The sequence below is a fragment of the Ursus maritimus genome, unplaced genomic scaffold, assembly GCF_017311325.1.
Source record: "Ursus maritimus isolate PB19 unplaced genomic scaffold, ASM1731132v1 scaffold_17, whole genome shotgun sequence".
Taxonomy (NCBI): Eukaryota; Metazoa; Chordata; class Mammalia; order Carnivora; family Ursidae; genus Ursus; species Ursus maritimus.
Genome location: NW_024424119.1, coordinates 60242585 through 60265181, shown reverse-complemented (window position 1 = coordinate 60265181; position 22597 = coordinate 60242585). Strand labels below are relative to the sequence as shown.

Sequence of the window (22597 nt, the reverse complement as noted above, 5' to 3'; positions counted from 1 at the left end):
TTCTTCGGTCTCTCTTAAACATACCAGGTTGTCCCTAAAGAAGTCACTGCTGGAGCAAAGGAGTCAGGTAATGCTCCTTTCTATCTCCTGCAAACTATCTCACAGACGGTGTGGCCAAAATGACTCTCACCCTCCACCAGCTCTTCTTATAAGCAAATGCAAAAGATGATTTTAAAGTATACATAAATGAGGAGCAAAAATTAAACCTGAGGAGGAAAGAGTCATATGAGGCTAATTCTCACTTGAACACAAAATCTTTAAGATATTATTTCTGAAAATCTGAAAAAAAAAATCAAGAGCTGCTGAACTTGGGTGAAGATTCTAGACTCTGTCAGGGCTCTAATCTCTCACAACAGCAAAAAAGACAAAAGACTCATCTACTTCCCATGGAGGCAGCAGGCTAGCACCTGACTTCATGGAAGGGCGCCCACTGCTGTGAGGGAGCCTTGAGCACCCAGCCGGCCCCAGCCTCCCGCACAGAGGGAGGACCTGGGGCACAGGCTCCAGAGAGAGGTGGCCACAATACTGCTCTGGCCCAGGTGCTGGAGGCCCACGGGGTCTGGCCCTTGCTGGCCCTACCCACCCCCAACATTCTGCTCATCGGCTCTCCCCTTCTGCCAGGACCACATCAGCTCAGTGTGAGCTCTCTTAGCCCAGCCTACTTCTCCTTCCAAATACTTAATTCCAATGGCAACGAACAAGGACTTGCACAATTTCAGCATTCACAACTACCTCTCTAACCAGGCCAAGCGCTCTAAGAACAAGGCCACATCTTTTGTCCAGAACCTAGAGAATACCAGTGGCAGCGGTTTTGCGTGGAAGCGGATAGGGAGAATGGTGACAGGGACGCAAAGGGAGAAGACTGAAGGGCCACCATGCTGAGGCCCAAGGGAGTCTGCACAATTCAACTAGGGAGACAGTCTGCAACACAGGACACAGTAACAAACGTTTCAATGCAAGAGAAAAAAGGTTCCCTTCCAGAAGCTTCTGCTTTCTCTGCCCAAACAGTGGACGAGTTGCACCCCGTGCTGGTGCTTTCTGACAGGACCAACACTGGGTGAGAAGGAGCATCCACACTGCCAAGGGTTGTCAGCCATGCAGCAAGAACACACGCTCATTTTTAAACTCTTACAAACAAAATGGTTTTATTATCACAGGCCTGCAACATTCATCACTGGAATCACTGATTTTAAAACACAATTTTCAATAAAACAAGGTCTCCCAAGAAAACCAAACAAGACTGAACGGGGTTTGGGGAGCAAGGAAACCTAAGGGCAGAGGAGGCCAGGTCTGGAGCCAGGGGGTTCCATATGAGAGGGGTCCTCGGGGACCCCACTGCCTTGACTCATCTTGTCGCTACATCACTGTGTCCTCGGTCCTCCCATGGGGGCCCCTGGGCAGATGAAGTTCCCAGGTGTGCGGCAGGCAGGGGTGGTCTTCAGGAAATCCATTTCTGAAGTCTCAACACCCTCCTGTCCTCTGTCCCTACAAGTGACCGAAATGGTACGTGTGACAAACAACTGTGCATCACTAACAATTATAATAACTCAGTTCAGCGCACAGCTAACACTTAGGTAAGCCTATATGGTCAGAGAAATTTCCTGAAGTTAAATTTCAAATTGTCTTTTTTTCCTTAAAGGAATATGACAGAGTGACAATAAAAGATCCCCAAGAATAAACATGTATTAGAATAAAATCCTGGAAATGAGAAGAGAATAAAAGTATAATTTCAAGGAGACAGACGAATAATGTAAAATTTCTGACATACATTTCAAAATTGGTACGGTGAGCCAAAAAACGGCAGGCAAAAATAATTAATGCTACTCTAAACCTGACATCTAACACAAAAACGAACTCAAATTAGACCATATATTTATAAAAATGTAAAACTATACAAAAATTAAAAACTTCCTAAAAATTACAGAAAAATCTTGGGACCCAGGGCTAGGTGGGGAGTTTGTAGACATGATGCCAAAAGCACAAGCCATAAAAGAAAGAAACACTGATGAAGTGGACCTGGTCAGAATGAGATACCTGCCTCCAGGAAAGACCGTACTAGGAGGGTGAGGACAAGCCACAGACTGAGAGAAGTCTGCGAACGGATCCACGGCAAAGGGCTCATACCCAGAACTCAGAAAGCTCACAAAACAACAAGCTGCGAAATGGGCAAGAGATATGAAAGACATTTCACGAAAAAGGACATACAGATGGCAAAGAAGCACATGAAAAGATGTTCAGCATCACTGGCTACTAGGGATGTTCGAACTAAAACCGTGACGAGGTGTCACAGCTAAAATAAACACAAGCGGCGAGGCCAAATGCCAGCAACGACGTGAAACCAGACTGCCCATACCTTGCTTCTGGGGACGTAAAATGTTGTAGCCTGTCAGGAGTCTGGTTTGGCAGTTACTTATAGAGCTAAACATCCAATTAACACATGACCCTGCAATTATATTCCTGGATATCTAACCCAGGGAAATGAAAATTTCTGTCTAAAGAAAAATCGGTACATAAATGTCCAGAGCAACTTTAATGTTAACAGCCCCAAACTGGAAAACCCCCAGATGCCCTTCAGCCTGTGAGAAGTTCTGGGACATACACACCACAGAAAACCCCTCAGCATGAAAAGGAAAGAAGCCACTGACACAATGTGGTCGATCCCACAGGAACTGAGCTGCTCTCAAAGGCCCCACCTCCCTACAGAACACCTGACATGACAGGCTGTGGAGATGGGGAACAGGGGTTGGGGATGGGGTGGGTGGGGATGAAGGGGGACGCTGGGAGCTGCTCGGTGCTGGGTGTTCACAGAAATCTACGCTGTGCTCTAACTGTGTAAAATGTTACCCTGGGGGAGACCGGGTGAAGGGTACATAGGGTCTCGCTGTACTATTTTTGCAGCTTCCTGTGAATTCCTAATTATTAAAAAGTTTTTAAAGTTGTGGAACATACACAAGAATACCGCAAAAGGTGGAAACAAGGTCAGGGCCAGACAGACTAGGAGGGGGGAGACCCACACAGCGAGATACGGGAGTCAAGGGCTGCTGAGCCCTGGCTACCCTAGAGCAGGGATCACACGGCAGCATGGGGGGTCAGCAGTCCAGCCCCACGGTGCACCCACGGCTCCCCACAATCACTGCAGGCAGACACAGGAAATACAACGGAGCTCACAGTCAGGCAATGCAAAACCACAGAGAGAAAGATAAGCACTTCCCTGGGGAGAGACATCAACACAAAGTCCCGCCTGAGAAAACAGGAGCCGGAGCAGAGACTATAAAAGAACTGTAGCTAACATCTTTTGAAGGATAAGACAAAATGTAACTAAATAAACTAATTAGAGATACTGGGTATGGAAAAAAAACTGTCAAAAGTAAAACCATCAATATACAGAATGAACAGTAAGAATGTAAAGTGCTAAAGAAGAAATCAAAGCTGGAAAACAAGACCCCATGTCCGTGTCAAGAGCTCCACAAAAAGAAAAGCTGCACAAAGCATTTTACTAGAACTGAGGAAAGACATACGTCTCAGACTGACAGGACCCGTGGGGACAGGCCCGTTCGTGCAGCCCTGGAAGGTTGCAGAGAGGAAACTGCACATGACCTACTAATGCCACCCAGTCACACTAGCTTTAGTACGCTCACCAGCAATGCCAGATACAAGAGACCCCACGGGAACGCATCAAACAGACCTAGCATTCATCCCCAGCCAGAGTACCATGCAACTGGGAGGGAAAACATGACTGTGGACACTCTGACAAAACGCATCAGACACAGGCACAGAATACACGCTAATGGCAAAAGCCACCTCACCCAGCACGATACTGGGTTCTCGCTGCCAGTTCCCTGCGCCCAGGGGCCTGGCGTGAAAACAGAGGCATGAGCGTGTCTTCAGTGTGTCCCTCATCCCTTCCTTCTGTCACATCAAGAACCCAACCAACTTTCTGGCTACTTATTTCCTGAGAGAGTCAGTGCTCAGTGTTTCCGAGCTGCAGTGAAAGCCCCCAGGCCCAAAGCAGAGGACGAGAGATCTCTGTGCAAGCTTCGGGAACATCTTGTCTTAGTGGGCAACAGGCACCACGGAGCAGCACAAAGCCCAGAAGCGGGCTGACAGGAGTCGTCTGCTCGTCGTTCACGCCTCAACAGTCGGCAGCCTCTCCTAATCTTCCCAGGCCCAGGGACGACCACCTGTAGGGTGACCACGGCCATTTACTGGCTTTTCTCCTTCATGCACGGAGTCCATCTGCCATCACTGTGACAAAAGACAACACAGATAGGAAGGAAACAGCACGACAGACACGAGAGCAGCCCCATCCCGATAGGGATCGCATTACCAGGCCCAGGATGGATTTTGGCATGGTCTTCCGCGCCCTGTGAACCTTGACGTCGGCACCAGGGGCCATGGGCTTCTTGTCCTCTGTGTCTTTACTTGCTTCCCCGAGCTTGGCCGGAGCTGTGGCTGGCGTCTGAGAAAAAGCACTGGGAGTCCTCCCTTTGCCAGAACCTCCGGGAAGGGTTTTCGCAGCATGACCAGGAAGTGAGGAAGCCAAAGTGCTGGTAATCCGCATGGGCTGCTCCTGCAGGGGTGGTTTACTCAAGAAGTACCCATTGCTCCCGATGACAGAAGTCTGTGTGAAGTCGTCTGCGTTGATGTGGTTTTGCTTCCCTGTTTCACTGTCTCTTTCTGAAACCCCATTTTCGGCTATTCGAGCTAGTTTGTTGGTACCTTCCTGTGGGCTGACCGCCGTGTTCTCCTGAGTGTGCTGCGCCGCAGTCACGTGAGTGCTAGCCTCGCTCTTTCCACAGGACCCGTTGGCTTCGCTGTCTGCGGCCACGGGGGCCTCTCCTCCCTGCTTCTCTGCTGAACCTCCATCGGCTGCCATAGAGATCTCTGTGAACGGAGGAGACGGCATTAGAGGCTGTGGCCCTGCCCTGTCACGACACAACCCACACAACAGTTACCATTTCTTTGAGTGGTTTACATAAAACTAACCAACGAAAAATCATCTCATTTCACGTACAGAGATTTAAGTTCAAATAGATTAAATATAAAATGATGTCTTAGGGGCACCCGGCTGGCTCAGTCAGAAAAGCATGCAACTCTTGATCTCGGGGTTGTGAGTTTGAGCCTCACATTAGGTACAGACCTTAAAAATAAAAATTAAAAATCTAAAACCAAAATAATTAAAAATGATGTCTTAGACATTAACTTTGAAAATTAATTGGTTAAAGTTCGGAGAAGGCCAAACCCTGAAGAGGGGCATCCACCCTGAGCTCAGGCGTGCCAGCTATCTGTCCATCCTGTGTGCGAGGTACAGCCAGGGCCTGCAGTCCTGCCTTGGAGGACACAGTCTAAAACCAGAAACACAAGATAAAGACTCCCCATTTGTTGAGTATATTAATTTTTTAAAGATAGCAAGATCTCAAAACCCGTTACAGATCTGCATACCCACCAGGAATGAACACACCACGTGAAATAAAACTGAGCACGGTCTGAAGACCGAAAGCAAGGCCTCAGAAGTACCTTCACAGAACAAACGTAAAGAAAATGGGTAATAACCAAGAAAAAGGGTCATATTTTCAGTACGTCAGCTAGAAGGCCCATTACAAACACGCGGACTACAAGCCTATTATCCATAAAAGCTCGGTCTCCCAGGACAACTTGCAGACCTTGTCCAGGACCAGTCATAAACAGATGCGTTCTATATCAGAAGATCTACTAGGGTACCCAAGGCACCGACAGCCTAAAGCAGAAAACCCATGCTCACACCACTGGGTGCAGAAAGAGCTTCAGTCAGCTTCAAGACTCCACCCGTCCCAGTGCCTTTACTCTACTGACTCACACAGGAGACCCCATCGTTATGGTTCCTCTGCCCTAGAGTGTGAGGTCTGCACGGACAGAGTTTCGTCTGTTTGTCAACTATGCGCCCCCAGACAAAAACAGAGTCTGGAACATAGTATCTGAGCACAGCAAATACTTTCTAAATGAATACACAGTTATTAATTAAAGATTTTTTTAAAAAATCCTCAGCAAGACAGAATAATAGGTGTGCCCTCACTTGGACGGAGCTGGCAAAGGCCATACACCACGATCTGCAGATAGCATATGCTTATTCAGAAATAAATGAAGTTCACAGCACCTGGGTGGCTCAAGGGGTTAAGTGTCCAACTCGGTTTTGGCTCAGGTCACAATCTCAGGGTCATGAGATTGAGCCCTGAGTCTGGCTCCGCACTCATGGAGTCTGCTTAAGTTTCTCTCTCTCCCTCTCCTTCAGCCCCTCCCCCTGCTCGCACACACATGCATGGCACTCTCTCTCTCTCGCTCTCTCTCTCTCACATAAATATGTAGAAAAAAATCTTGGAGAAAGAAAGAAGGAAGGAAGGGAGGGAGGGAGGGAGGGAATTCTATGCAATATCAGAAATGCCACAAGCATCTCACACAAAACAGATGCACCAGCTGGCACAAGAGGGAACACAGAAATGGGAGGTGCTGGAGACAAAAGGAAGAACTCTGGCCTCTGCACCCAACACCATCATTTATTTTAAAAATGCAGCCAATTAGCAATTAAAATATAAGAGTGCAGTGAGACTGCTGACTTCAAACTCAAGCTACAAAACTCAAGGGCATTTTCCTGCACTGGCATTAACTAGAAAATATGAGAGGGGAAAAAAAATACTATTTGCAAAAGCAGAAAAAATTAAAAAGAATACAAAATTTTAGACAGGATTACTCAAGGCCTCTGTGGAGAAAAAGATTTTAAATGAAAACATGGTCTTAAATGGGATGACAAAAGTATGAAGTGTCAAGCTGCCTCTAACTGAATCATAAGTTCAGTGATACCCAACCAAAATTCCATTAGTATACTGAGGAACTCCACCACCTTGTTCTAAAACGTAGAGGGAAAAACAGATTTTCCCAAACAGCAAAGTAAATCATGAAAAATAGTAAAGGCACAGGGAGGAAGGCTCCCTGCATCAGAGAAGGATGCAACAGGCCTCTCCACAGCACTGTAAGGGGGACTAGGGTATCCACTAGTCACAGCAGAGTCCAGCACAGTAGCCCAAGGGGGCAGGGCACAGACTGTTGGTCAAGGTGGGTTCCACACATCTGGGCCTCACCAAGACCTCTGGAGGCCCATCCACACATTTGAGTCTTGGAAAAACTTGTCCTAGGTGGTCTGAAAAACTCAAAAGTTAACAAGGGAAAATGGAGAAAACAGATCTGTGGCCTAAAAACGGGGAAATTTCATTACACACCAAAAGCATAAGTTATGACAGAAACGAGGAAAGATAAATGTGATTACATTGTGTGATGTAACAAGATACAGGTAGTTGGTCTCTGCCCGCGGCTCCTGACAGCTCCTGAGGTGACTCTGGACGGGGCTGATCACCAGAAAAGACAAAGCCACAGTCAGAAGCTTGCACTTTCAGCCCTACCCCCATCCTCCAGAGACGGGAGAGGGGCTGCAGACTGAGTTAATAATCCATCACGCCTACGTGATGACGCCACCACAGAAATCCCTAAACTACGGGGCTCAGAGAGCTTCCAGGTGGGTGAACACACCCACGTGGGCAGGGTGATGCACCCAGAGAGGGCACAGAAGCTCCACGACCTTCCCCCCATACCCGGCCCTATGCATCACTTCCACTGGGCTGTTCTTGACTAGTGCTCTATGTAACAAAACCGGCGACAGCACACGCGTGTTTCCCTGAGTTCTGTGAACTCGAGGAGAGGGTTGTGGGAACCTTCAATTCATAGCCAGTCCCTTGTGTAGCCAGTTGTGTGCACCCTGGGGGCCCTCTACTTGGGACTGGCGTCTGAAGTGGGGGCAGTCTGGTGGGACGGAGCCCCTAACCTGTGGGGTCAAAACTGGGGGCACCTGGGTGGCTCAGTCGTTAAGCGTCTACCTTCGGCTCAGGGCGTGATCCCGGCATTCTGGGATTGAGCCCCGCATCGGGCTCTTCCGCTGGGAGCCTGTTTCTTCCTCTCCCACCCCCCTGCTTGTGTTCCGTCTCTCGCTGGCTGTCTCTCTCTCTCTGTCAAATAAATAAATAAAATCTTTAAAAAAACAAAAACAAAAACTGGGTTGACTTGCAGGCTGTCCAGCAGGTGTCACAGAGAGCCAGAGACCTACCCCACGTGGGAAAGTCCACTGCGTGGGGTCAGCTTCTTGTGAGACGCTGGGTAAAGAAGGGAATGGCACTCTTCCTCTCAGAGGCTCAAACTGTGGCTGCCTGCCATTGCTACTAACAGCCATTATTCTGAAGGTTCTGGCGAGAGTAATCAAGCAAGCAAGAAAAAGTAACAAAGGGCATTCAGGTCAGAAAGCAGAGGCAAAATTTATTTGTAACTGACATGATCCCGGGTAGAAAATTCAAAGTAATCTACAAACTGCAGGAACCAATGCCTGAGTTTTGAAAGATTGATTATAGAAATGAACCTATAAAAATTAACTCAAAATGGGAAAAACAGGTAAATGTAAAATGTAAAAGTATGAAACTTCGAGAGAAAAAAAAAAAAAAAACTAAAAAAATCTTCAGGATTTAGGGCTAGGCAAGGTGTATTATCCTTGACACCAAAGCACAATCTGTAAAAGGGTTTCATCAAGATTAAAAACTTCTCAAAACCAAACAGCAAATCTAACCAGCACAGATATCCCACTTGACACCCACTGACAGGCGTAATTAAAAACTCGGACAAGGACAGGATGTCACTGCCATGCGCAGTTGCCGTGGCTTCGGACACAGTCTGGCAGTTCTTACAAGATTAAACGTACAGGGCGCCTGGGTGGCTCAGTCAGTGAAATGTCTGCCTACGGCTCGGGTCATGATTTTGGGGTCCTGGGATCAAGTGCCACGTCCGGTTCCCTGCTCAGTGGGGAGCCTGCTTCTCCCTCTGCCCCTGCCCCTCCCCCCGGCTCACATACACACATGCTCTCGCTCTCTCTCAAATAAGTAAATATTAAAAACTTCTGTGCTTCAAAGGACGCTGCCAAACAAGTGAAAAGACAAGCCACAGAGTGGGGGAAATATTAAGAAGTCACACATCTGATAAGGAACTTGTATGTAGAATACATAAAGAACTCTGACAATTCAACAATAAAAATCAATAACCAATTTAAAAAAGAGGCGAAGGATCTAAATTGACACATCCCCCCAAAATATACAAAGGGCTTAATAAGCACAGGAAAAGATGCTCAGCATCACTAATCATCTGGAAAACGCACATCGAAGCCACAATGGGACACTATTTTGTACCCACTAGTACGGCTATCATCGAAACAACAGGTAATAACAAGTGTTGGCAGCAAGTGGAAAAGATGGACCCCTCCCCCACTGCTGGTGGAAGTATAAAATGTGCAGTCTAACGGTTCCTCAAAAGAAGGAGCCAAGGCCCTGGTTCAGGAGCAGTGTGCGAGAGAGGAAAATGGGCACCTGGCATTACTTATCCACAACTTCTATTAGAAAAGGCCCAGGCGGGGGAGGCAGGGAGGGAAGACAAACTGGAGACCATGCGTGCCCATGGAAGAGAACATCTCAAGGAATGGAAGGAACACAGCACCAGGAAGAAACCCTGACGCAGGTCTTCTTCACAAGCACGCAGGTGTGGGTGGAACAGTGTGGTGGGCAGCTCTGAGAAGTGGCACACTGCAGGGCTGGCCAGGGGGCATAGCACAGGGGAGCTGGCGGGCTGGAGGAAGTACCCAGAGGCCCCGCAGTCCACCAGGAAAGTGCCTGGCTGGGTCAAACCTGAGCTGGGGGCCCCCAGAGAGCAGGCTTCTCAACAGGGAGGGAGTAGGGTTTAGAAATAGTTCTAGGAAGCAAAGCAGGCACTGTTCAGTCCCTGGACCCACCCTGCTCCCAGGAGTCCCCAGAACTCTACCAGAATCAGAAGCATTTCTATTACAAACGTGTTCATGCACCAAGTCATGAACTTACAGGGACAGCCCTGCCCTATGGCCCGGGCCCGCAGTGGCCCCTGCACGTGTACGTGGTGGTCACATGAGAAGGGGACTATGTGGATGTGAAAGGGTATCACGGCAGCTCCTGGACTGCCTGGGAAGCAGACAGGGGCTGCAGCAATGCATGCTGGGCGGCCACACTACAGCTCAGGAAAGGCACAGAAGAGCAGCCACAAGCATGGGCAGCAAGGTGGTCCTCAGCAGGCCAGCCTACCACCAGACCGTGCGGGGCTGCATCCAGGGCACTCAGAGGCTGACACCTGCAAAACACACAGGTCCGTGCTGGGACACTGCAGGCCAACTTGCAGGGCCTCACTCTCTGCCCATCAGAGCACAGTCCTCATCTCTCCTGCTGATGCCCACACGGTGGTCTCAGTGGCCACGGCCAGTGCCACCTGCACGTCATGGTCTGTATGTCCTCAAAGGAGGGGTCTAGCTGCCAGTCTGACAGCCTGGGTGACCTCAACCCAGCGGTGCACCCGTCTCAGCTCCCCCTCGAAGACGAGAGACAGAATCACAACATCACTGGGACGGCATGTGGCTAGAACACCCTAAGTGCTTGGAGCAGTGCCCAGCGTCAGTGAGGAGGACAGTCCCATGATTTGAGGCAGGTTCCTCCCACGCTAACCTTACGGGGAACTGGTAGGATGATGGCAGGATACGTTGCTCATCTGCTCAGCTCCAGCAGCCACACGGCCATTCAGGGCTGCTCGCCCATCTCCCCTGACAGATACAGGGTCCGCACCACTCCCGAGCCATCAGCCTCATGGTGTCCAGTCAGGATGTAGCTCTCCAAAATGAACTTCTCAGCAGCCCCCACATGGCTCATGTGTGACACAGTGGGACTCACTTGTCATGGTGTGTTCCACAGCCCTAACCAACAGAGTAGAGTGCCTCCCACCACGGCTCCTCACAGGGCTTGCCCTCTCCAGCCTCCCTGTACCTCCTGGCAAATATGTGGTTTTCCCAGCCTCTAGTTTTACCCTGTCCAAAATGTCATACAAGTGGAGTCACAAAGCACATGGCCTGTGGTCCAGCCCCTTCACTTAGCAAAACAAGCTCAGCACCATCTGTGCTGCTGTGAGAATGAAGCCGTTCCTTCCTCTGAGCTGCTGAGCGCTGCCCACCGTATGCACACCACAGGCTGTAACCAGGTGACGAGCACCCAAGTGGCTTCAGCTCTGAGTGGTAAGAATCAAGCTGCCAGAAACATCCAGGTGGCCCTTCTCACCTTGAGTTTTCTGGGTGCACTTAAGACAAGGATCTACCAGGCGTTTGCTTTTCACTTTTTGGTAAAGGTTCCCTTCTCGAGCAGATCTTGGGTGTATGCCTTTGTGTCCATCTGGGAATGGGAGACGGGAAGCCATACAGTAACCCAGGTGAAAGCAAACAAGATCAGGAGCCGGGGACGGGTGAGGAGATGCCAGAGCGACAGGCCTTCTGGCCACTTCTCCTGCAGGAGCAAACTGCACCCTTACCTTCCCTCAGCAGCTCTGTTTTCATGCAGCAATCCTGCTTCGTCTCCCCCTTCGCCGGAACTGCCTGCTAAAGAAGAAACAGCCATCAGCCTGGATTCAACCGCAGGCAGACTAAGCAATTCGCCAACATGATTTCTCTAGATGGGCACCGTATCTGGATCCAGATAAAACTCACTATCAGATGACTGGACAGTCAGGGGATATTCAAGCCGGCAGATAACAGTCACCTCCAAGAGAAGGAATGGCATTCAGAAACCAGCCCAAGGAAACTTCTACCTTATCTGTATTTCCGGAGATAGTTTTTTAACAATAAGAACGCATTCATGCATTACTTACATAATTAGAAATCTCAAATGTTTTGGTTGTTATAGGAATGCTACAAATTTTATCAAATTGTATTTCTGCTGACAAGAATTCATCGAAGTATTTCAAATGCCTAACAACCTACAAAAAATTGCAGAAATGGATAAACCAAGAAAATTCAATAAAACGTGAATCATTAAATATTTGCTCTACTATGTGGAGGCATGAATTCTGAAAGGTCTCTTAGAATAGTTTTTTAAAACTCTTGCCTTTGGGAGGCTTAGAGTCTGGTTGGAGAAGTAAATGTAAACACACAAAACATTCCTGACTGGGTCCCTCCAGGTACAGCAGCAGCCACCACCACGAGTCCATGGAGAGGGAAAAGGGGGGAGATGCAGACCCTCCGGGCTCCCCACTTAAGAGTTTCAGAATCTAAGGGCACAAACCCCACAACACCTGTCTAACATGTGGAATGCATTTTCCAAAAGACACAACACATTCTCAGAACATTCCTACAGAACCTTGAGCTCCCTGCTGATTTCACTGAACACCAAGTGTGGGGCCCAAGAGCAGTGGCAGTGCCCTGCCCTGTCACCCTGGACCACCAAACCACCTGAAGGTTGCACAGCAGCCTCCCGTCCCCTGAAGCCCCTCCTTCCTCAGTACTTCCAGAATGCTCCCACCTGCAGCTCCTGAACAGAAGCTGACTTCACCTTCCCAGGTACACAGACAAGAGAGGGCACGAGCATGGCCCAGCACCTCCTGCGGCTCTCCCACCTTTCCCTAGAGCGTCACATGTGGCCCCACTGGTGGTTTTCAAACGCGAACCCCCTTCTATAATCCCTCTCATAGCCACTCCTGCCGCAGGAAGCCAGAATTCACAGTGCCAGGTACCAAGGAAAAATCCAGGGGCTGAGACTTCCTCCCAGAAGATGGGGAATATTTCTTTGCAGGGATCAGACTTGTATGCGCCCCTCCTCAGACCCCAGGGTCTTCCCAGCTCACTAAGGAGAAACAAGTGTTCACTGTCGGCAGCAAAGCCACAGGGCCCAGCCTCTGCTCCCCCTTCCACACTCTGACCCCAGCCTCCAGCCCCTGGACCCTGCAACCTCTCAACAGGCCAATCACCTTATCAGACAGCTTCTCCTGGACCCTGCCTTACTGCCCCCTTGGTGCCCCCCACCATTCAGACACACTACCCAGCCTGTCTGTCCACTGCACCAACATGCAAGCTCTGGGTTCCACAGCAGAGGCCTGTCCCGTTCTCTGACATAGCCCCAGTGTGTCGGCAATGTGCAGCATGCAGAAGGAACCAACGAGCATGTGGTAGCAAAATTACTGGGGCCTTTCCGAGAGGACCCAGTAAGAAAGGCCACTGGGTCCACTTCCATATCTGCTTCCCACACAGCTATACGCGTGCGTGGATTCTCAGCAACAGCCGAGATGTACAGCCAGTATCTGCTGCATGAACAAAGGAGGATGAGTGAGGGCAGAGCAGGGTACTGCCAGTGTGCACGTCCAGAAGTCCAAAGGCCCAGAGGCTGAGCCCACACTGAGCTCCGCCCATAACCAGAGCAGGAAGAGCAAAACCCTCCCAAATTCAGATGCTCTCTGTGCACTGAGCCTATGTGTACTAGCAAGAAGGAACATGGTATTCATCACCATTTCAAAAGGGCTAACAACTTACAAAATCGACACCAAACCAAGAGAGGGTTGAAGATGGAACACATAGCCCAAACCAATAACAAAATCTTGTACTGGCAACAGCAGAACCAAACAGAACTTCTGCACACATTTCAAGTCCTGCCACTCTCCAGCTCGGGGTGGAGGCTGCGGAAATCCTCACAGTACAAGGTAGGTGGGTGGGTGGCCTGAGTCTAACAGCAGGATAAGGATGGAGATACTGGCTTTGGACCTAGGAACATGGTAGGAAGGAAATGGACAGCAGCATGCACAGCTGAAGCTCTGGGCACTGCAAAGGCCCAGAAGCAAGGACACCCCAGCAGCAACCAGCACACCAAGCACAGAATGTGGGTTCCTCTCTACCATTTCCCACCAAGAGAACTGAGGCTCCTGGAAGACAGGACCAGTTCCAAGGGGGAGAGAGAAAAGTTCAAGACTCTCAGACTCCTAGAGCACCAGGGGCCGTATCGCACACTTGTCCACCGTCATTATCTCCAGCCCTGAGATTTCCCCACCAGCTGAGTAGAAGCTTTCTGTCTGTCTCCAGCTCCAGGTGACTACACCGGGCTGTCACAAACACACCCTGGGTGCTGTGCAGATGCAGATCCGAGATCACCAAGGAACCACTACTGAGACAACTTCACAGGGTTGCCCTGCACAAGTTTCCATCTTTAATCAACTATCAACGTTTAAAAGTAGGAGAGTTTAGGGACACCCGGTGGCTCAGCTGGTTGAGAGTCTGGCGCTTGGTTTCGGTTCAGGTCATGATCTCCGTGTCCAGAAACTGAGCCCTGGGGTCAGGAGATACAGCTGGGCCAGCTCCGCACTCAACAGAGAGTCTGCTCCCCCTCTCCCTTTGCCCCTCCCCCGGTTCACGCATTCTCTCTCTCTCTCTCTTTCTGAAATAAATGAAATAAATAAATCTTAAAAAAAAAAATTTAAAGTAGGAGAGTTTACAAAGAACCTGCGTTTACAGAGTGCGGAGAAATGAGAAGCTGTGGCAACACTGGGGAGCCCAAGGATGGGCTCTTGGACTCCCCATGGAGCTGATCCCTTGACACCCCTGCACATGGACCTGAGAAAACCCTCTCCTGCCCTGGCATGCCTCTTCTGCCCCCATTATCTGCCTGCCCTCTAAGCTTATCAGAAGCACCTGACTTGACCCCGTCCCTCCCAGGGTCTGGTCTTGGCCACACAGCTCAGCAAGGTGGGCAGGGGGCCACGGCATCTAACCACAGCACCCCCCTGACCTCCCACAGCCAATCCAGGGCCAGGCCCATAGTGTTCAGGCCTTGCCCATCTCCCAGCCCATCACGGCTGCATCCCAACCACCTCCAGCCTGCACCCACTCTCAAACAGTTCTATGGGGTCCCAAGACCCTTCCAGGGGTCCAAGAGGTCAACGTTATCTTCATTACTAGGACCCCACTTGCCTGTTTCATTGTGCTTACTTGGGCACCTTAGCAGGAGTCAAGATGGTGGCACCAAATTAAACTTCTAAATGACTGAACTCTTCCATGTTATGTACTCGGGGAGGTAGAGCCAACTTCACCTGAGAATGCCCTTGGTGAAACAGTGAGATTAACGACCTCCCCATCAGCCTTCTCATGAAGGCAGAGGAAGAAAGGTAAGCAAGCAGCAATCCAGGGCTGCTGGCCGCTCAGGAAAGGCCCAGAGTGGGAACCGGGCTGTGTCAGTCACTGGGCATCTGCATTTGGAAAAACTGGCAAGATCTATGGCTACGCGAACTGGACATCTGCCAAACATTTTCTCAAAATAAACACAGTGAGCCTGTGACCTCAAAGAAAACCAACGGTATGTGTTTCCAATGTTAAGATTCTGGCCTCTGAGTGGAAATGAGAATTTTGGTGAATGTGTGTCTGCCTCCATGAGCTTGACAGCTGCTGCCCAAAACTTAAAGACTTTTGATGACAGAGGAAATGTTATTAAGAGAAAACGATTTTTTGCTATTGGATAATGAAATGTGTCAACATCTGGAAGATCTCCATACCTTAGTGAGCCAGTGTTCCCCAAATGAGCAGTACCTACTCTTTAAAACCACACATGGGTGGAAGGTGCGCTAAGATGCAAGGCAGACCGTGGGCTTAACCGTCACAGGGAAGGAGGGTCATCGATGCGGCCCTGCCCTGTCAGGTTCTGGCATACTGTAACAGGCAAAACATTCGGAATTATCTAAAAGGCTCGAAATACACACGGTCTTTGTGAGGCCAGATTTTCTTCATATACTGCAACCAAACAACACATCCCCTCAGTCAGAAGCCAGACATGAAAAGGATATACCAACCTGTAAAGCAATGCCACTCTTCTGAGGTTGTTGTTTTAGAAAATAGTTGTTTTCCATAGAAATTACTTACCTTAACATGTAAACAACATGTTACATGCTTACTTTTGTTATTTTTAAGTAATTTTCTTTTTAAGTTTCAGTTCTAATTTCTTTTTTGGTAAATACCAGTAGATAGAACCCACATAAACAAGAGCCCCCTGGGGTCCTAAATAGCTTTTAAGAGTGTCACTTGGCCTTGAACCCAATGTCCCACACCAAGGACACCAAGCCTCCCATACCAGAGGCCTGCTAAATAAAAAAACACCTCCAGACCCCTGGGCTCTCACTATGCCGAGATGTGCCCAGGGCCAGCACAGCTGAGCAGGCTTTCCTGCTCACGAATGCCCCTACAAACCACCTGTCTCCTGTCCCCACAGTCAGCCACATATCCCTGCCATTAAATGAAGTTTCATGACTTCTTCTCCCAAAAAACTCTGTTTTAAGATCATTATGTAACACACTTTCAAATAATGTCAGAATTATCCACTATTTTGCTCTGGATCTATCTGATTGCATTCAGGAATCTTCTGACAAGCATTGACCAACATGCCAGGCTGTGGACAAGCATAAGAGCCAAGGACAAAACATCAATATCTTTGCCCTGTCTACACCTCTTACTTTTAAAATCCAAGCATCCTCCTTGCTCATGACTCTAAGTGACCACTGATGATGGTACAGGACAGGGAAGGAAGAAAAGGGGAGCATGGAGGAAGAGGAGAAGACCCGCAGGGGTGGGCTCTCGCCCTGTGCCCTCTTCTACTCCCCGTTACTGGCCTCACCAAGGCTGCCTGGGGACCTGCAGTGAAACCGGAGCTAGGGTCTGGGCCTCAGAACTGCTAGTGCTAACAGCTCCTTCACCTGCCTATCCAGGCTCACATTATAATAAATTCCCAATTAGAACAGTGCTATGACGGTCAGAGGCCAAAGCGCCCCTGTGGGCAGGGAAGGTGTTGTGCAAAGTCTATGCAGTACATGATCAAGTGGGTTATAAACAACAGCAACACAGAAGACCTTCCTGGAAAGGCAGAACAAGATAACAGAGTCCACCCGGCATGCACTTGATGTGCTGGAGTTAGATTTGACCTAGAAAATGGTATTCTGCTCTTTTGAATGTCCACCTAATACACTGAACCACTGATGCAGATGGAGAAAAAAGGAAAACTGTCTAGACTATGAAGTTTTTTCCTTAAATGCAAGTTGGTAGATTACAACACACACACAAATCTAGGGGAAAAATGTGTCCCAGGGGTGAAGCAGAACCTGACCCCATGCTGGACTTACTCGGCCAAGCGCACGTCCAGCAACCAGGGCAACTGACGCTGCAAGCTGCCCAAGCTACAGATGTCCGGTTACATCTGAAGTTCGGGTATGTGACAAATCATGTTTTAGTGTAAGCAGGTTTACCCGAGCTTCAAATGTACCTGGGCATCCTGTATCTTTTTCTTTGCTGAATTTAGCAACCCTGCACCGAGTCCACGAAAGTCAGCAAAAGACAGAAGGAGTCTAGGTTTCTGTAATTCCGAAGTGGCAATGTTGAAATTTTTTTTACTTTTTATTTTTTTTAAGAGAGAGAGAGAGAGAGAGAGCATGAGCAGTGGGAGGTGGGGGGGGGGCAGAGGGAGAGGGAGAGAATCTTAAAGGCAGGCTCCACAGTCAGCACACAGCCCAGTGCAGGGCTCAATCTCACAACCCTGAGATCATGACCTGAGCCAAAATCAAGAGTCGGGACACAACTGAGTCACCCAGGGGCCCCATTTTTTAAAATATTTTTATTTATTTTGCTGCATTTTTAAAAGGCAGTGTTCTCTGCCCTTTGAAATTCTATTCCTAAGAAGAAAAAGAATTATTAACAAAACAATTTCTTCACAAAAAAACAGAACACAGAAGAAAATAAAAACAGAGAAAAAACCCAAAGACATTACAAAGTCTCATTCCAGGGCCTTCAGATACCCTTACCAATTTAACCCCACTCTGACACTTTATCAAATGCCCACAGCAAACCTCTTTGACATTGGCCACAGCAACTTTTTTCATGACACATCTCCAAAGGCAAGAGAAACAAAAGAAAAAATGAACATGTGGGACTTCATCAAGATAAAAAACTTCTGCACAGCCAAGGAAACAGTCAAAAAAAAACTAAGAGGCAGCCCATGGAATGGGAGAAGATATTTGCAAACGACACTACAGATAAAAGATTAGTCTCCAAGATCTACAAAGAACTTCTCAAACTCAATACACGGGAAACAAATCAAAAAATGGGCAGAAGATATGAACAGACACTTTTCCAATGAAGACATACAAATGGCTAACAGACACATGAAAAAATGTTCAAAATCATTAGCCATCAGGGAAATTCAAATCAAAACCACATTGAGATACCACATTACACCAGTTAGAATGGCAAAACTTGACAAGGCAGGAAACAACAAATGTTGGAGAGGATGTAGAGAAGGGGGATCCCTCCTACATTGTTGGTGGGAATGCAAGTTGGTACAGCCACTGTGAAAAACAGTGTGGAGGTCCCTTAAAATGAGCTGCCCTATGATCCAGCCATTGCACTACTGGGTGTTTACCCCAAAGATACAGACGTAGTGAAGAGAAGGGCCATATGCACCCCAATGTTCATAGCAGCAATGTCCACAATAGCTAAATCGTGGAAGGAGCAGAGATGCCCTTCAACAGATGACTGGATTAAGAAGCTGTGGTCCATATATACAATGGAATATTACTCAGCTATCAGAAAGAACGAGTTCTCAACATTTGCAGCAACATGGACGGGACTGGAGGAGATAATGCTAACTGAAATAAGTCAAGCAGAGAAAGACAACTATCATATGATTTCTCTCATCTATGGAACATAAGAAGTAGGATGATCGGTAGGGGAAGAAAGGGAAGAAGTAAGGAGGGTAAACAGAAGGGGGAATGAACCATGAGAGACTATGGACTCTGGGAAACAAACTGAGGGCTTCGGGGGCGGGGGGAGTGGGATAGGCTGGTGATGGGTATTAAGGAGGGCACATATTGCATGGTGCACTGGGTGTTATATGCAAGTAATGAATCATGGAACTTTACATCAAAAACTAGGGATGTACTGTATGGTGACTAACATAATAAAAAATTATTATATATATAAAAAAAAATGCCCGCAGCAGCATGGCCCCTGTGCCCTGGCCTGGACCCTGCCCACCTCGAGCGTACAGGATGGGCCCGGGGTGACCTGCACAGGGGCACAGCTGTGACCTGTGCCACCAACACACATCTACCTTACACCCTGAACAGCACGTCTCACGCAGCCGAGACCCCTCTACGCCACAGAAAACAAGAAGCAGCTAAAGTACAGTCAGGCAACCAACCAATTCTAACTGCACAATATTACAGAGAGTACTCCCCAGGAAAAACACTTAATTTTTTGTTTTTTAAGTCAGCAGGAACAAGGGGACTGTGGGAATGGGAAAGGCCAAGATGGAAGAACTGTGAAAGGAGCATCTACTCTTTAGGTGAACACTGGCATGTGGCTGTGTCGATTCTAGTTACGTCACAGACTCTTTCTAGCAACACAGGACAGAAAATGGCCCTGGCATTTTTACCCGACATGGGCATATGTGTGGACGTAATCTAGGTTCCAGCTAGGTTTTCTTGATGACTAAAAGAAAACAATCTTTTCCAAGTTTGTACAGCACCATCACTGTATGCAGTATGTCCCTCCCTTTAAATGTAACCATAGGGGCGCCTGGGTGGCTCAGCTGGTGAAGCGTCTGCCTTCAGCTCGGGTCATGATCCCGGGGTCCTGGGACTAAGCCCCCATCAGGCTCGGTGCTCAGCGGGGAGCCTGCTTCTCCTTCTCCCTCTGGCTCTTCCCCGCCAACCCTGCCCCTGTTGCTGGTGCCCTCTCTCAAATAAATAAAATCTTTTTAAAAAATTATTTTAATGTAATCATAAAATACACCTGTACCGATCATTTACAACTTAAGTAACACCATCTGCAGGTAAAATAAAGACAACCCCTGTGTGCCATGTTACATTGGGTGCATGTTCTTCTCAGGACAGACAAGGGCCTCTGCTCTGTCACTCAGAAAGGCACTCTGTGCCATGTTAGATTGGGTGCATGTTCTTCTCAGGACAGACAAGGGCCTCTGCTCTGTCACTCAGAAACGCACTGTGTGCCGTGTTAGATTGGGTGCATGTTCTTCTCAGGACAGACAAGGGCCTCTGCTCTGTCACTCAGAAACGCACTGCTTTTCGTCCACAGGAGCTGTTTCTCTATGTCAGAGGACATGAAATGACTGCATCAAATGTAATTCACCATAATACAGTTAATTTCAATTTTACCATATTTGATCAGATACTTTTTTTAAAAAATAGTTTCTGCTACTCATACGGTATAAATTACGAACGGTACGATTTTGTGTAGAACTTTCGTTACTACGACACATAACGTGAACCTAACTGTGCACCGCCCGTGAGCCTCCTCACCAGCACCCGAGAGGCCCGGCGCCTTCCCACACAGGTGAAGAACCTCTCGCACAAGCTCAGGAGCATGCCCAAGGCCGTGCGGCACACCCTGCACACGAGGTTCCAAACCCAGTTTCCTGAGGCTCAGCATCCCAGGTGCCTGCCCCATCAGTTTCTACCACACAGCTGATTTTTTTTCTTTTTTAAGAATAAACAATGGCTGGTGGGGAAAGATCACAGAAAACTCTGACATTACTCCTTAGAAGATTCCTAAAATAAGAAGACAAATAAGGGCTGGATAAATTTTTGGATAATCTATATTAAAATTATTCAAAGACAAGCCCATAAGACCAAATAATGTTATCAATTTAAACTCTAAAGACATGGCAGAGAGACCCACGCCACACTGTATCAGCTCTACACGGGGATGGCCTTTGGCTCATGTGAAGGAAAGCCTCCACTGCTCCGTGGCAGCCTGTGAACCCTGGAGGTCTGGACGAGGGTGAAGCCCCCAGCACCAGCCAGGCTTGGCCCACCTCATCCATGGCCAGTTACCTCTTAACAGGTCAGACGAATAGTGTCCACAATCACAGGGACAAGCCAGGGGCCACAATAATGACAATTCTGGGCGAACCCCGCCTAAGCGGCCATTATTTCCCTACCACTTCTCTGCACGGCCAGCGGGACTCAGGGGCTAACCCCGGACAGTGGAAGCTTGGCAGGCACCCTCCCCCCTGGACCAGGACCACTTACTCAAGTGGAACCACAAGAAGCACAGAGCAGTCTGAAAGGAAAACTTAGGAGGGAGAAAAGAGAACCATCTATCTCAGGGCTCTTTGGCTCACGTTTCCAGAAAGCTCTGTTCTCTCAGGGGGCCTGAATTACTAAAGCCCAATTGTTAATCTGGCTTTCTTCACAAAGATGCAACTGTGCAAACTACTTTGGAGATGAATGTCTTCTTACGAATTGACTTTAACTCACCCCACGCAATACAAATGAACCGAAGGAAAGCCTCTAATTCTTAACAGTAAGGATCTAACCACAAAAAGTACCCTTATTTATGAGAGTAAAGGTGAAACCCTTAAACTCAACAATAATTTAAAACTGCTTCCAAATACTCTAACCTTTAAAGTGGTGCGGGGGTCCACGGGACAGGACAGACCAGCCCCAAGGATGGCGCACACGGGCCAGGCCAGAGGGAGGAGCAGATGTGCACAAACGCTCCACGACAGTCGGTTCTGTAACACAGAGGTCACCCATACGAATACGGAAGCCAATGTCGAAACAATCTGGTACACAGATCTCAGACCCTGCTGTGTGTACGTGGAGCCAACGCTGTGGCCTGATCTTGGGCCTGTCGGCTGCTCTCCTGGCCCTGGTGGCACAAGCATTTCCAAGGCCCCTCCCACTGAGAGCCGCAGCCTTCTCACAGATAAGCTCCCTCCCTCCTCAAGGCTCAAGCCACTCTGCACCCATGCATCCATGTTATTCAGAACTCCTATTTCAAGCACAAATGTTGAGAAGGTTAACTCTTTTACTGCTACCACACACGCACATGAAGTTTGAAAGGAGTCAAAGCCATTTCAGAAAGAATCCGAAAGATGCTGACAAGCAAGGCTGCCGGCGGTGGAGCCAGGTGAAAGAGCTGCCCGCGCTGTGCGGGGAAGAGGGGTGAAGTCTACATCCTCCCACGCAACTGCCGCCTCCTCAATGCAGCCTCAAAGCACCCTACCCTGGTGCTGGGGAGTGGGGGGGGGGCCAGCTTTCACACAGTATCTACCAGAGCTGTGAAGATACCCCACAATGGCAAAATACTAAGAAAAAGGAGGGGCGCCTGGGTGGCGCAGTCGTTAAGCGTCTGCCTTCGGCTCAGGGCGTGATCCCAGCGTTCTGGGATCAAGTCCCACATCAGACTCCTCCGCCAGGAGCCTGCTTCTTCCTCTCCCACTCCCCCTGCTTCTGTTCCCTCTCTCACTGGCTGTCTCTGTCAAATAAATAAATAAAATCCTTTAAAAAAAAAATACTAAGAAAAAGGAAGGAAAAACCCTCTGTAAACACGTATCGTCAGGGTAAGTACATGCTTGCTGGACTGATCTTCGTGATTCCACAGGTGGCCGCGCTCTTCCATTTCACAACCAGGAGACTGTGGAAAGAAGGGCAACAACAGAAAGCACACCACTCAAGGGCTTTCTGACTCCACCACTGGAGGCCATCTGAAACATCCAACATGCAGGGCAGACAAAGAGGGCCTTCTCTCCCTAAGGGTGGAGATGTAGCTCCAGCCACAGTCAAAGAAACGCCAATTCCAACCTGCCATCTGCTTGTCTCTGCTTTAGATCTCTGCCCAAGATCTGGACCAGAGACCACATCTTCTCCTCAAGAA

General features: G+C 48.7%; 1 protein-coding gene across 9 annotated transcripts in view; it reads right to left on the bottom strand.

The window, feature by feature from the left end:
- EHMT1 (euchromatic histone lysine methyltransferase 1) overlaps nucleotides 1-22597 on the bottom strand; it is a 140394-nt gene that overhangs the window by 65974 nt on the left and 51823 nt on the right. For 3 of the 9 annotated variants that reach the window (XM_040632306.1, XM_040632308.1, XM_040632309.1), the window contains exons 2-3: nucleotides 11434-11500; nucleotides 4328-4884 (exon numbers count right to left, since the gene is read on the bottom strand). In XM_040632306.1, the coding sequence (XP_040488240.1) occupies nucleotides 4328-4884; nucleotides 11434-11500 (624 nt within the window). Of the gene's footprint in view, nucleotides 1-4327; nucleotides 4885-11186; nucleotides 11298-11433; nucleotides 11501-22597 lie in introns of those variants that run through there. The other 6 variants (XM_040632303.1, XM_040632305.1, XM_040632302.1 and 3 more) reach the window with 4 other exon arrangements.